Consider the following 15,843-nt stretch of genomic DNA (forward strand, 5'->3'; position numbering starts at 1 on the left):
TGCAAAAATATTCAAATAAAAAAGAAGTTTTAGCTTCTCAGCATCGTCCAACCACACAAATTCATTATTTGGATCGACTTTACTAAATAATTTTTGTCTTATAGAGTCATAGAAAGGACAGTAGAACACTAAATGACTTTCATTCTCCACCTCTCGGATGTCACATAAGTTACAAATTCTATCATCTTCTGCTGTGCCAACATATCTGCCTGTCTCCATATGAAGACCAAGAATACCAGCTCTCATAGAGCACACAGGGATCTATTTCGACCTCACTCAGACCGTCACCACGGTCTTCACCTTGAATGATGCCCGTCCTACTACCTATCCTCGAGACCTTATGACAACAATGTCATGTGACTGACCTTAGGAGGCGCGGCCCCGAGTCTATAAGGGGTTCCGGGTGACGTCGCCTCCGCCTCTTTGCCTTTCTCGCCTCATCCGAGACCGTGAGTATTATTGTTTCCGGACCCCACCATCAATCCGCCACTACGGTGCAGGTGCCTAGGGTCCCTGTGGATTGCGTGGGTGTCGGTGAGTTTCATGTGTTTACTAGCGCGTCGGACGTGACAGTCCATTCTTTATTCCTGCTCGTTACAGGTGTCTTTCCAGTGTTACGTCTGGTCGGAGCACGGTGAGCGGTGAGCGCCGGTGAGTGAACTTCTGCATAGCGCAGTTTTCAAAGTGTTTTGTGATAATTCTTTCTGTTGTTTTGACCCGACGGCTGGCTGTTCGCAGTGAGCGGGTGTTTGTGGGACAGTCCCTCGTGCGTTCGCGCACGCGGAGGGGACGCCATATACTTTTTCCTCACGTGAGGTCCTTTTGTGTTCATTGTTGGCTGAGTAGAGGTAAGTCACTCAGGACATTAAAGTAACTGGTTACTGGTTTAATTTGAGTTTATTGGTGTGGCTTTGATTTGCTTTATCCCCTGTTCGCAGGGGGGTATCAGCCAGTGAAATCCAGGTGAATTTTATTTTTTTTTGGGAAAATCCCCCGCTGTTCGCAGTGCGGTGCGTTTTATGTTAGTTATGGCCTCCCAGTGCTGCAGGTACTGCCAGGTGGCCATGGATCCACGTGATGGCCACAGGGAGTGCCCCCACTGCTTGGGGATGGCACACCTGGTGGAGGATGTGGAGAGTCCGTGCCTGGCTGCAGCCGAGCTCCCTCTGGAGGAGCGCAGGCGCAGAGCCAAGATGGCGGAGGAGACGGCTCGGGACAAAAGGGCAGCCCCTCCCCCCCCGGAAGTAAAGGACGGCAGGCGCAGCTCAAAGCGGAGCAGGAGCCGCAAGCGGGCGCATAGTCCTGAGCATAGTAGAGGACATGGCCCCGAGACGTCTGCTCGGGGAAAACGGCCCAGCCCGGAAACCGACACACACCGGGGACAGCCTGAGGAGACTCAGCTCCAAATCCTGGCCGCTATCCAGGGGCTGTCAGAGAGGCTCAGTAGGATTGAGGCTCAGCAGCCCGCGGCCGCCCCAGCCACGGAGCCGCAGGGGCTAGGTGCGGCCTCTCAGGGGGATCTGCCGTCGTTTCAGGAAGAGAGGACGGGCTCACCGGATGTCCTCTCCCTGTACGCCTGCAGCTCCTTTGGTGGGAGCGCGAGCCAGTCCGAGGAGAAGCTCAACTCCTCACTGTGCTTGGAGTCAGAGCGCGGTAGTGGTCGAGACAACGGCTCCCCGGCGCTGGATGTCACATCAAGGATTTTGAGTGCAGCCAAGATTATTGGGCTCTCGGTGCCGGCGGAGGCTCCAAGTGCGGTGGAAGGCGTGTGGGCTGGCATTTCTCGGCCCCAGCCTTCAGTGTCTGTGCCGGCAGCTGAGGACTACCTGCAAATGCTTAGAAAGGCTTGGAATAACCCAGCGGCGGCGCCTCAGTTCAATGCAGGTTGTCGGAGGCTGACGAAGCCCCAGTTTCCTCCGGACACGGGGCTGGCAGATATGCCACCGGTGGAGGGGGAGATGGCGGCCCTGACGTCGCTCGGTCCAGAGCGGGTCACGGCCAACCCTCGCTGCCCGGTGAAGGAGTGCCACAAGACGGACAGCCTGGTTTGTCGCACGTTCAATGCAGCTGCACGTGCGGCTCGCTCCGGGAACGCGCTGGCCATTTTGCTGGCAGCAATTCGGAAGACGGTCGGCCAAGAGGAGCAGGACACACTGAACCTCATTGAGGCGGCTCAGGTGAGTCACGCCCAGCTGACGCGGGATATGGGCGTAGCTATGTCGTCGGCCGTGCTAGCACGCCGGCAGGTCTGGCTGGCGCAGACGACGTTGCCAGAGACGATCAGGAAAGAGCTCACTAACTTGCCTGTGGTGCCAGGCAGAGTGTTTCACCCCGATTCCCAGGGCTTGCTGGATAAGGCGGAGAAGTCCCGACGTACGAAGGACAGCGTCCGGCGGACGTTCAGCAGGCACGGTGCTTCCAGTTACAGAGCTAGGGGCGCCCCCCCGCCTCCACCTCAGGTATCGTGGTCCCGTGCCTTCGACAGACGACAGGGCGCAGACATGGGGATTTCTGGGGAGACTGCTAGGCAGCCATCACAGCGCCAGCGGTACGGGTCCCGGTCGGGTCCAAGAGGGACGCCGCAGAAAAGACGCCCCCCCAGAGGTCCAGGGCCTCAGGGGAGTGCCTGACGCTCCAGGGCCGGCCGTCGAGCCTGTTTCCCAGCTTCGCCTGGACAGCTGGGAAAAATCAGTTTCAGATCCGTGGGTTCTGTCCACCGTGGGGACAGGTTACCGGGTCCAGTTTCGACGGCGGCCCCCTCCCTTTACCGGGGTCCACATGACAGTGGTAAGGGATACAGTCCAGGCGCAGGTGTTGGCTGCGGAGGTCACGACCCTCCTTCAGAAGGAGGCGATCGTCAGGGTAGACTCCAGCGCACAGCACGCTGGGTTCTACTCCAAGTACTTTTTAACTCCGAAAAAAGATGGCACCCTGCGACCAATTTTAGACTTGAGGCACCTAAACAAATTTGTAAAGGTCCTCCCATTCAAGATGTTGACGACGAGGCAGATTCTGCACACCATCGAGAAGGGGGAGTGGTTCACGTCCCTCGATCTGAAGGACGCCTATTTCCACGTCCCCATCTGCGAAAACCACTGGCCGTTCCTCCGGTTTGCATTCCAAGGGCAGGCCTATCAGTTCAGGGTCCTCCCCTTCGGCCTGTCACTGTCCCCCAGAGTGTTCACCAGGGTGGTGGCAGCGGCACTGTCTCCTTTGCAGGCAAAGGGCCTGAAAATATTGCCGTACCTGGACGACTGGCTGATCTGTGCCCCCAGTCGCAGTCAGGTGCTCCAGGACACGAAGGTGGTTATGGACCACGTTCAGGACCTGGGCTTCAAGGTAAATCTGAAAAAAAGCAATCTCGAACCTACACAACAGGCGGTGTTTCTGGGGCTACTTCTCGACTCCCTCACTATGACGGCCTCTCTCACTCCTCGGAGGGTCGGAAATCTGGTGGCCTTAGCGGAGCAGTTTCAGCCGGGCAGGCGGCTGGAAGTGGCTCAGTTTCAGAGGCTGTTAGGGATGATTTCAGCGGCAGTGTTGGTGGTTCCCTTGGGCCTTCTCAGAGCTCGGCCTCTGCAGAGGTGGCTGAATGCCTTTGGTCTTCATCCGAAACGAGACAGACGGGTGAAGCTCAGGGTGACACGGCGGTTCATCCAGGCACTGCACCCTTGGACGGACAAGGCCCTCTTGGCCGTGGGGGTCCCATTGGGGGATCTCCCTTCACGGCGAGCAGTAGTGTCCACAGACGCCTCCCTGACGGGCTGGGGTGCAGTCTGGGAAGGCAGGACGGTGAGGGGTGTATGGGGCCCACACTGGATGGGCCAACACATCAATTTGCTGGAGCTGAGGGCGGTCCACCTAGCGTTGATGGAGCTCCTCCCCTTTATCAGGGGCAGGCACGTTTTAGTGAGGTCGGACAACTCCTCTACGGTTTACCACATAAACCACCAAGGGGGAACCAGGTCTCTCCGGTGTCTCCAGGTGACCAGGAGGCTCCTGCTGTGGGCGTTTCCCCGTCTAGCGTCCCTCAGGGCGCTCTTCATTCCGGGGGTGGAGAATCTGGCGGCGGACCTCCTATCCAGGACCGGACCCCTCCCAGGCGAATGGCGACTACACCCGCAGGTCGTGGAGCGGCTCTGGTCCCAATTCGGCAGAGCACAGGTCGATCTCTTTGCGTCCGCGAGGACAGCCCACTGCGACCAGTGGTTCTCCCTGGAGTCTCAGGGGGCTCCCCTGGGAATAGATGCACTGTCTCACGAGTGGCCGACAGGCTTATTGTATGCTTTTCCCCCGTTTCCTCTGATCCCCCATGTCCTCCACAGAGTGGCCGCAGGACGTTACAGGGTTTTGCTGATAGCTCCCAGGTGGCCCGGGAGGCCCTGGTTTCCGGCTCTCCTCCGGCTGGTCCACGGCCAACCATGGCCCTTGCCGGTCAGGGCGGACCTGCTGTCCCAGGCAGAGGGTCAGGTCTGGCACCCCAGACCGGTGGTGCTGCAGCTGTGGGCTTGGCCGCTCAGCAGCCCCAGGCTGAGGAGCTAGACGAGGCAGTGTTGCATACTCTAAGGAGCGCTAGAGCTCCTTCCACACGGGCCAGTTACAGTCAGAAATGGAGAGTGTTCTCTGACTGGTGTCGCCAGCGGCAGGTGGACCCCTCCGCGTGCTCGGTGCACCTCGTCTTGCGCTTCCTGCAGTCCCTTTTGGACTCTGGGAAAGCTTCTAGCACTGTCAGGTTGTATTCAGTGGCGATTTCTGCTTTTCACGAGCTGGTCGGGGGCGCCTCAGTGGGAAGGCACCCCTTGGTCTCACAGTTTGTTAGAGGAGCGCACCGTTTGCGTCCGGGCAGGGTGCTTAGGGCTCCGTCATGGGACCTCTCCCTGGTCTTGAGGTCACTGACTCGAGCCCCTTACGAACCGGTGGCGCAGGCAGATCTGAAATCCCTGTCGCATAAGACCTTGTTCCTGCTGGCAATCTGCTCTGCCAAGAGAGTCAGTGAGTTGCATGCTCTGTCCACCAGTGAGCAGTGCCTGCGATGGAAGGCTGACGACTCGGGGGTCTCATTGTGGCCTAACCCTGCGTTCCTGCCTAAGGTGGTAAACCCTCAGACAGTGAACCAGGTGATTGAAATTAGCTCATTCCAACCAGACCCGACTTCGGGGGAGGGGGACTTGGCCATGCGCACACTTTGCCCAGTGAGGGCATTGAGGGCCTACCTGGCACGCACCCACCCGCTGAGACACTCACACTCACAACTGTTTGTCTGCTATGGGGGACACAAACGGGGGGCTGCTGTGTCTAAACAGCGCCTGTCACACTGGGTGGTAGACACTATCTCACAGGCGTATGAGGGGCTGGGTCTTCCAATACCTGGTACTCTGGTGGCACACTCGGTGAGGAGTGTGGCAACCTCCTGGGCTGCCCTGAAAGGTGTGCCCATGACAGAGATTTGTGCGGCAGCATCCTGGACCACCCCATGTACTTTTGCTCGGTTTTACAGGGTCAACGTGGCGGCGCCGGCTCCTTTGGGCGTGGCGGTGCTTTCTGCTGCTGGACGGAGCCAGGACAGGGTGGTGTCCTCAGTTCTGCACGACTTTGATGGTATGTGTCATCCAAGGTGAAGACCGTGGTGACGGTCTGAGTGAGGTCGAAATAGATCGTAAGTTATACCTATAACTATGGATCTATGAGACCGAACGATGACCGTCACCATTCTCTGTCGTTCAGAACCGGCTGAGGCGTTCCAGGCAGGAGGCGGAGGCGACGTCACCCGGAACCCCTTATAGACTCGGGGCCGCGCCTCCTAAGGTCAGTCACATGACATTGTTGTCATAAGGTCTCGAGGATAGGTAGTAGGACGGGCATCATTCAAGGTGAAGACCGTGGTGACGGTCATCGTTCGGTCTCATAGATCCATAGTTATAGGTATAACTTACGATCTTTTCTTTTTAGACAAATTATACAAAACATAGTTTTCTGGGCCAAATACCTGTTTTATTTCACAGTAAGTACGCAGTTTTGGTTTACCCCAAGTATCTAATGCCCATCTATCTTTACTTTGTTGAAAAATAATTTCTTTTACAGTAATACGTTAATCTCAACTTTCTCTTTGTTATAATAATGGTCTTCATATCCAGCTCTCAGCAAGATGTCATATATGTCCCTATCCCAAGCCCCATTGGTCAGAGTGTCCCAAAGATTTTTCTTGCGTGTGTATTTGATGAGTTTGATGAGGGACAGACAGGGGACCTGTACCGTTCACCTCCGTTGTGTTCACTGAGCAGCTCACGTCTCTGCCTCGCCCATCTCAAAACAACATGCACCGATAATTAAAGGTGATGATGAACCTACTGCTACGACTATATAGTCCAGTCATTTTATGAGAAAAGGTTAAACAAATTGCAACAGAAGCAAACTCAACTGATTTTGTATCCTCAACATGTCCTGAGTGAGGGAAAAAAAGCCCCGAAGAATCCTATTAGGGGAAAGTTTCGAAAAACACCCAAACATATCCCATTTATACGCATATAAAAAAAAATGTTCACGTGTATAGGGTAAAATTTTTAACCTTTAGATATCTCCATGAAAATTACTGAGATGATTACTGACATTAAGACAAACAAAAAATGTATTACAAGTTTTTTGAAATTCTTTGTTAACATGAGCAAATTTGCATAAATGTGTATACATTTGCATAAATTCCACCGTTTTGACGGCACATGTATATATGAAGTTGCTGTGGTGGTACCGGCATGAAAATTGTAATGAGTTGACTCCATCGGTCAACCGACAAGTTGACCACTTTAAATTTCAAGATGACTGCAATTTTTCAAGACAGCCACATCCTTAGTAGAGCAGGTATGACATGCTGCGTCTCTATTAATGCTCATGGGCCTAAATTGGTTCCATTCCTTTTTTAACTGTAATATCATATTACAGTTAAAAAATGTCTTGTTCAATCTTGTTAACATATTATATGTTAATAAGATTGAACAAGACATTTTCACCTGCTCTACTCAATGTTTAGATCAGGTGTTGTATGTATGCAAATTAGCCATACGTAATTGGATTATGCACTGTTGGCTCATGTCATACCTGCTCTACTAAGGATGTGGCTGTCTTGAAAAATTGCATTCATTTTGAAATTTAAAGTGGTCAACTTGTCGGTTGACCGATGGAGTCAACTCATTCTAATTTTCATGCTGGTACCACCACAGCAACTTCATATATACATGTGCTGTCAAAACGGTGGAATTTATGCAAATTTATACACATTTATGCAAATTTGCTCATGTTAACAAAGAATTTCAAAAAACTTGTAATACATTTTTTGTTTGTCTTAATGTAAGTAATCAACTCAGTAATTTTCATGGAGATATCTAAAGGTAAAAAATTTTACCCTATACACGTGAAAATTTTTTTTTATATGCGTATAAATGGGATATGTTTGGGTGTTTTTCGAAACTTTCCCCTAATGGGATTCTTCGGGGCTTTTTTTCCCTCACTCAGGACATGTTGAGGATACAAAATCAGTTGAGTTTGCTTCTGTTGCAATTTGTTTAACGTTGACCCCTTTTTTGGCCTAAAATTACTGGACTAATAGGGATTATGGTGAGAGGAGGATCTGACTAAATGTTGAACTATCCCTTTAATCATATTTGGACATGAAATAAAGATATAAAACAAAAAAGTGTCATAATGAGTTGGACTATTGAGTTTAATTGTGTCATAATTAGTGAATTAACTTTCAAGTTATAGTGAAGTTCTGTTCTGACCTTTGACCACCACATTCTCTTTCATATTTATATATAAATAATAGATAGATAGACAGATAGATAGACAGATGTCTCCCTCGGCCTGTCCTATCAATTGAAGGTATAAAAAGCCCCAGAATATACTTGAAAAAATCAAACAAGCAAAAACAAAAAAACATTCAATCTTATCAGAATGTTTAATCACAACGTAAATATCCTAAAATAAAGTTAGCTCATTATCATAGAGTAGAATTATCATTCTACTCTACTACTCTATGAAATGTGTTTACTTATGTCATATTATAGATAGATAGATAGATAGATAGATAGATAGATAGATAGATAGGGTTAGGGTTAGAAAAAAAATTGCTAAAAACATGTTTTGTAAAGTCAAACTTCATATAAAATCATCAATTCATCCTTTAAGAGCAAGTTTTCAAGGTTACTCAGATGGTGCATTCATGACAGTGGGACATACGGACGCACAGACAAGACACATAATAAAAACACAGTGACGTTGTCTCCATCTCCGTCTGTGATTGTGGCTGTGGAGAAAAAAAAAGCACGGACAAAGACACGGGCGATGACTTTGGTCTAAATTCGCACTTTATTCCTAACACTTACAGGTTTGTTTTTTGTCCCCGTTTCCCTGGCCCCCAAAACAACAGGCACACAGATAGCGATGAGTCAAGGGACAGTCGGAACAGTTTCAAAACCCAAACGTCGTTTTTTTTTTTTTTTTCTCCAACAGAATCAGGTTATAGAATCAACTCAGACAGAGAAGAGCCGGATCGTAAGCATACTCCAAAAAACAACAGAAAAAGGACCCGAAGAACAGATACTAAAGCTTACAGAGCGGTGTTTGTTTCATCTTTTATGTTCATCATCATCATCATCATCATCATCACCACCAGCATCATCATCATCATCATCATCATCAGGCTATATAGTAAAGAACACTTTTGGAGCCATCGTAAAAAGGTGGGACTTGTACAATGCGGATAAAAAAGAAAATCAAGGTGAGAAGAAACAGTGGAACTCTTTGGTTTTCACTATTGAGGTTTTTTTTTTTTTCTCTTTAGCAGTAAAATCTATCTTTGCTGTCCTCTTAACCTTTGGATTTAAGCTGCATTGTAGAAAAAATAGAAGAAAGAAAGAGAAAAAACGCTTCTTTTTAAATTTCTCCTAAATAAATTAACAATAACACATGGGAAGGTGGGGGGTGGGGAACCATATTAACTGAAGGTATTTCTCTTTTTTCCACTCGATCTGTTATTATTAGGTGTTTTTTTATTATCATTTTTTTTTTATTTCTCTTTAACATTTTGTGTTCTCAAGGCCAAAAACAGAAAAAGAGTCTTTTTTATATTTCATGGTGACTTGGAAAGTGGAGCAGAGTACTGTAGTAAAATTAACATTCACAGCCACATAAGAAGAATAAGTACAAGAAGAACAAGAAGAGTAAAAAAAAACAAAAAAAAAAAGAATAAAAAAACCTGTCGAGGCCTGAAGAGCTCTTATCATCTGACATGTCAGGTGCTGGAGATCCTTTATTTTTATCAGTTGCAGTCCCTAACAAGAATCCTGAATGTTTATATACACATGGAAATCACCGTGAGTGTGTATGTGTGTATGTGTGAAGTGTGTGTGTTGTGTTTGTTGTGTAGCGTCTCGCTGCGGTGGTTTTTAACTTTGGTATCATTCTCGGTCCACCGCAGCAGAGTCCCGCTCCACAGGCACACATGTTGATCAGAGACAAACTGCTGCTGGACATGAACAAAAAAACAAAAACAAAAAAACAAAAACTTGAATATTAAAAATATAAAATTTGTCTTTTTTTTCAATCAAATCAATTTAACGACAGGTTTGAAGGAGTTTAACAGCGAGCGACGCTATAAGAAGAGTTTTTGGTCCAACAGCAACTGAATATGATGAATATACTGCACACACACCTCCTCCCTCTCTCTCTGCAAAACACAGCAGGAGGTCCCTGAACGCCACACACAGTGAACAGGAGAGGACAGCGGCGGTGGCGTGTGTGTGTGTGTGTGTGTGTGTGTGTGTTCTGCAGGGTTTTTTCTTTTAAAGCCATAAGAACGACGACTGGTTTTTTGTTCAGACTTCATAAACTCGCCACAGGGCCACTTCCACTTCCCTCACTCCTGAGTTCAGACAAGTCACGTCTTATTATTATTATTATTATTATTATTATTATTATTATCAGTAGTAGTAGTAGTAGTAGTCTTTTTTTTTCTTTCTTCTTGTCATTAAAGCTTGAATATCTATTTGGTTTTCATCAGAGTATCAGAGGTATGAGTTAAAGTCAGTGTTCAGAGAGCAGAGGACGAGACGCCGGCAGAGGAAAGATTCAACATGAGGCAATAAAAAAAGAAAAAAGAAAACACAGACCAGTTTAACCAGTTTGTACAGAGTGTGTGTGTGTGTGTGTGAGGGTTATAACACTTCAGTCAGATGAGTTCACGTTCCAGTGACCAAAACACGAAATCCTCCTGCAGCAACTCCACCAGTTTCTGTGTTAATCTGTGTTTTAACTTCTCAGAAACCGCCATCTTTAGACCTTTAAAAAACACAAACTACTTACAGTAAAAGCACCGAGAGTTTTTTTTAGCCTACTTCCTGTTTGTTTGATGCACTAGAACTTGATTAAAGTTCATCTGTGTGATCAAACTTAAGTGACTGGACTTTAGGTTTAGAAAAGGTCCAAACAATTGGCGCTGCACTGCACAAGCACGACGACGAGGCTGTAAAACTATTCCTGAAGCTTTGACTGTTCCCTGGAGCTCTGCCAGCTCCGTAATAGGGAAATAAATGAAGACGAAGAATAAGAAGTCTTGAACCATGTCTGGATTGGACGGGTCAGACTGAAGGGACAGGTAGAAAGAGCTTTGGTCGAAGGAAGGAGGAGGAGGCCAAGGACCGAGAGGTCACCATGTCTCTGTGGTGATGGAGAAGCTGCCAGAAGGTCGACCATCTCAGCAGCTCCATCAGCCAGGTCTTTAAAGGGATAGTAGCTTTTTTTTAAAAGTGGGGTTGTATGATCTACAAATAGCCCCTAAGTACTTTAATTGCAGTAGAAGACTCTCTGCACTCCTCCCGTTAGCAACGCCAGCCCATAATAGCCCTGCCCAGAGATTTACAACATACAGTGTTGTGAACAGACCCAAAGAAACGGCCTATTTTCACGGCCTAAAAGAGGTTTTACCTGAAATAAAATACACAGTTCCATTGTTCACTATAATATAATTTTTTCCAGCCCCTCAAAGTGCAGTTTTTATTTGGACCTAACCAACTGCTGATCGGCGGGCGCTAACCCTGGGCGGAGGGATACGTGAGTTGGTTAGGTCCAAGTTTTTCCAGTTTTTCCTGCACTTTGGGGGGCTGGAAAAAATTGTATTATAGTGAACAATGGAACTGTGTATTTTTTTTCCCAGGTAAAACCTCTTTTAGGCCGCGAAAATAGGCCGTTTCTTTGGGTCAATTCACAACACTGTATGTTGTAAATCTCTGGGCAGGGCTATTATGGGCTGGCGTTGCTAACGGGAGGAGTACAGAGAGTCTGCTACTGCAATTAAAGTACTTAGGGGCTATTTGTAGATCATACAACCCCACTTTAAAAAAAATGCTACTATCCCTTTAAGGTGGAGAGGTCACATAGATGAAGACACTTTAAGTTACAAAAAATAACCTAAGGTCTGATGAGACAACGACTGAAGTCATGGAAACACCAGGGTCTGCTCATCTCCTTGGTAACACCATCCCTACAGTGAAGCACTGATGGGACGAACTCTCAAACACAGCGTAGCTACACCGTGAACACACCACTGAGGTCTGAGAGTCCGTCGGACCGAAACCACGTAAAACCTGTGGGAACCTGAAGGCGTCAGATCACAGACGGCCTCAGGTCCAGGTGTTGAGGAGCTCGTAAAGACTCACAGCTGGAACATCTGCAAACTGAAGCTTCTACAGAGTCTGTAATTAAAGGTCTGAACACGTCTGCTTTCCATTAGAAGTGAAAACGTTGTCGTTTTCTCATTATTACAACTGAACTCTGAGTAACAACTTAGTAACAACTAGTTTCCATCTGGTTCAAATCTTAACGTCAACCTGGTCGTAGCTGTAGGCTAACGTCAAGCTAACACCGCCATGATCCAACTATTAAAACCAGTGTAGTTGTAGGCTAACGTCAAGCTAACACCGCCATGATCCAACTATTAAAACCAGTGTAGTTGTAGGCTAACGTCAAGCTAACACCGCCATGATCCAACTATTAAAACCAGTGTAGGCTAACGTCAAGCTAACACCGCCATGATCCAACTATTAGAACCAGTGTAGCTGTAGGCTAACGTCAAGCTAACACCGCCATGATCCAACTATTAAAACCAGTGTAGTTGTAGGCTAACGTCAAGCTAACACCGCCATGATCCAACTATTAAAACCAGTGTAGGCTAACGTCAAGCTAACACCGCCATGATCCAACTATTAAAACCAGTGTAGCTGTAGGCTAACGTCAAGCTAACACCGCCATGATCCAACTATTAAAACCAGTGTAGGCTAACGTCAAGCTAACACCGCCATGATCCAACTATTAAAACCAGTGTAGCTGTAGGCTAACGTCAAGCTAACACCGCCATGATCCAACTATTAGAACCAGTGTAGCTGTAGGCTAACCTCAAGCTAACACCGCTATGATCCAACTATTAAAACCAGTGTAGCTGTAGGCTAACGTCAAGCTAACACCGCCATGATCCAACTATTAAAGGGACAACGAGGAGTTTCTATTTGGTTATAAAAAAGTCTCATATTAATGTGGATGAATCTACGTTACCACTTGTTAATGGTCCATTTTAGATAAATCTATGGTTTTGTCTCTAATGATATTTTGTTATTATTAGTGGTGGTGGAGATGCTGGGCGAGCCGACCAGCGTTTCTTTACTTTCGGTTTCGTGGCGAGTCATGAGAATAACGCCGCCGAATCTCCGTTTATGGTGGGAACTAGGACGGTATGTGATCGTCTTCCAACCTCTGACTTTAATTCTTGATGAATGAAAACATGAGTCTGTCTTGCGCCGGTCAAAGAATTTCACGGTGCGGAGGCTCATAAATGTAGTGTGAAAACACTTCACTTTTCCAAAACTCCTCGTTGTCCCTTTAAAACCAGTGTAGCTGTAGGCTAACATCAAGCTAACACCACCATGATCCTACTATTAAAACCAGTGTAGCTGTAGGTTAACGTCAAGCTAACGCGGCCATGATCCAACTATTAAAACCAGTGCAACAGGAGAGTGAACATCACTGACTGAAGATTATAACACACACACACACACTCACACACACTTCTTTTGGACTTCATTTGATGATTTTCCGACAAACATCATGTTCCTCTGCCTGGGTTTCCCTGCTCTCTCTCTCTCTTTGTCTCTCTCTTTAAGTTTGGTTTTGCTTTGAAACATTCGTTTGGCTTCTTCTTGTCTTGATCTCTCTCTCTCTCTCTCTGCAGATACTTAAGCCTCACAACAACCCCTGAAAAAACTATTACAAAGATCCAGAAAGACTTCAATAGAATCCAATAAATTACATAAATAAAGAACCAATAAATTAACAAACAAACGAACAACGTGAGAGACAAAGAAGTTCATAAAATACAAACGGACCGTTTCTCCCAAAAAAACCCAGAGCCCCCTGGAAAAAAAAGCACACACACCTCCCTTATACAATAAATACAAATATTTTTTTTCCAACAAAGAGCCCGTGAGAGATAAAGAGTTTTAAAGCTTTTGGTTCTTAAATCAAGTCATCGTCTTCGGTCGTCATCATCATCATCAGAGGATAATAATAGTCCATAATAGTCCCAGCCTTTTATACATCAGCAACAAGTAAGAGCAGGTCAACATATATTATCATTTCCCCTACAAAACCTATGAGAACTAATGGATACATCCCTCTACCCCCTCCACCCCCCCCCCAACACTTCCCCCCTCCCCATATCATCTTTATCATTGGTTGCCATTGGTTACCAGTGTCTGTTGATGTTAAAGCTAAAAAAAAAACTCTGTTTGGTTTCAACCTGGGGTCGCTTTTTTGTTTTTTGCGGAAAAAAATTGAAAAATATTGTTGAAAAATATTTTTTGTTGAATAATTCTGACTTTAAACTGTGAATTCTGACTTTTTAAAATCAGGATTCTGAGATTAAATACATTCTTTTACCAAGAAAATATATTTTTTCACATGTAGCCTGCAGTTTTCTTCTGGATTTTACTTCTTTATTTTTCATCCGCAGTTTTTTCGTCTCTGTCGGTCAGAGTGATTGAAATGAATCTTTTCAGTGGGAGTTTTGTGTGTTTTCTTTTGTATATTAACAATAAATCACATGTGAAAAAGTAAATGAGGTTGAAAACGAGCAGAGTTCAGCTTTAAAACCGTCTGAAATGAGTTCAGTGACTTGTGTTGTTCTGTCCGCCCGATGTGTTTTTAAGTGACAGACAGAAATGAGTTGTGTGTTTTTTTGACTGTTTGGTTCGTATGCAAGAGAATCAACTTTAACACACACACATACACACACATACACACATGCACACACACTTTTCCACTCGTACAGCTTTGTGCATTGGTTTTGTTTGTTCTATTTGGTTGTGTGTATCTAAAAAGTTTTGGTTTTTCAGTTTTGGCTTTTTCACGACATTCGGAACTAAAACTAAAATGTTTTTTGTTTTTTTTTCATCTTGGAAGCTACATTTTCACAGTTATCTCCAAAATGTAAATAAATAAAATAAAATAAAATAAAAAAAACCCAGAGCACAACCGAAGAGACAAGAAGATATGAAACCCACCAACCAACCGACCGACCTATAGTAACCTACTGTACCTCTCCCCCCCTCCCTCCCTCCCTTCCCTCCCTCCCTCTATCCCTCCATCCCGCCGCGTAATAAGTAGAAAGCAATGAGACAAATCCATACATCAGTTAACAGACACACTATGGAAAGCAAAAAACAAAAATATATATACTCTCAGAGTCAGTTTTTTTGTTGAGGTTACTCCATATTTTTATCCGTCCAGGAAAAAAAAACAAAGTGAGGACAAAGCCGAGGTCTCCGGCGGAGAGAGGGATGGATGGATGGAGGGAGGGACGGAGGGAAGGACGGATAGAGGGAGCGATTTCCGTCTGTCGATACAGGAAACAGCAAACAGCACAGTTATAAAGACGGACAGACAGACAGGGCCTTCCTCCTTCCTCCTCCTCCTCCTCCTCCTCCTCCTCCTTCCTCCTCCTCTTCCTCCTCCTCTTCCTCCTCCCCCTCTTTGTTTGTATTTGGTTTCGTTTTTCAGTTCAGTCACTCGTTACATTAAGTAGCAGTAGTAGTAGCTTTTGGTTTTTTGGGTTAGTACTTTTTGGTTTTTTGGTCCGCTTCCTCTGAGCGCACCTCCTTCTCCTCTTCTTCCTCCTCCTCCTCCTCTTCCTTCTCCTCCTCTTCGTCTTCTTTTCTTCCCCCTGCAGCTTTTTTTTGGCTCCTCAGCTCCTGACCACTTCTTCTTCTCCTCCGTCTTCTTTACTTCTCCTTCTGCGTTTTCCTTCTTCCCCTCTTTTCTTTTGGCCCTTTGATCCGATCTTTGGAGACAAAGGAGAGGGGCAGATGGGAGGGAGGGAGGGAGGGAGGGATGGAGGGCAGGGGTTTGGGGGCAGTAAGGGGAACGCCGGTGCTTCACCTCTTTCTTTTGTTCTTTTTTTTTTTGGTTTGGACTCTTTCTTATGTGTGTACATGTGTGTGTGTGTGTGTGTGTTTTCCCTTTGACACTGCTGAGGTTTTTTTTGTCTGGACACTTCGTCTCGCGGGCGAAACCCAGAGGCGATGATGCTTTGGTATCGAAGAGTGACTGTCTGTCTGGTCTGGATGAAGAGGAGGAGGAGGAGGAAGAGGAGGAGGAGGATGAAGAGCAGTCTGGAACAAATGACATGACGATGGAGCGATGGATGGATGGAGCGATCATAAATAAATAAATAAATACATGAATAAATATATAAAAGAAGGTAAATAACATACAAAAAACAGTGTGTGTGTGTGTGTTTTCCTCTGC

The 15,843-nt window shown here is 46.4% G+C and overlaps 2 protein-coding genes across 2 annotated transcripts in view; one reads left to right on the forward strand and one right to left on the reverse strand.

Moving 5' to 3' along the window:
* The window catches only part of erf (Ets2 repressor factor), a 158,075-nt gene that overhangs the window by 87,478 nt on the left and 54,754 nt on the right, over positions 1–15,843 (reverse strand). The window lies entirely within an intron of this gene.
* LOC146977895 (uncharacterized) lies at positions 1,029–4,542 on the forward strand. Its single transcript, XM_085790529.1, has 2 exons — positions 1,029–2,373; positions 2,486–4,542. Exons 1-2 carry the CDS (start codon positions 1,029–1,031, stop codon positions 4,540–4,542), a joined length of 3,402 nt encoding a protein of 1,133 aa, XP_085646655.1.

The sequence above is a fragment of the Trachurus japonicus genome, chromosome 11 (genome assembly GCF_045865225.1).
Source record: "Trachurus japonicus isolate A0001 chromosome 11, Traja_1.0".
NCBI classification, from domain to species: Eukaryota; Metazoa; Chordata; class Actinopteri; order Carangiformes; family Carangidae; genus Trachurus; species Trachurus japonicus.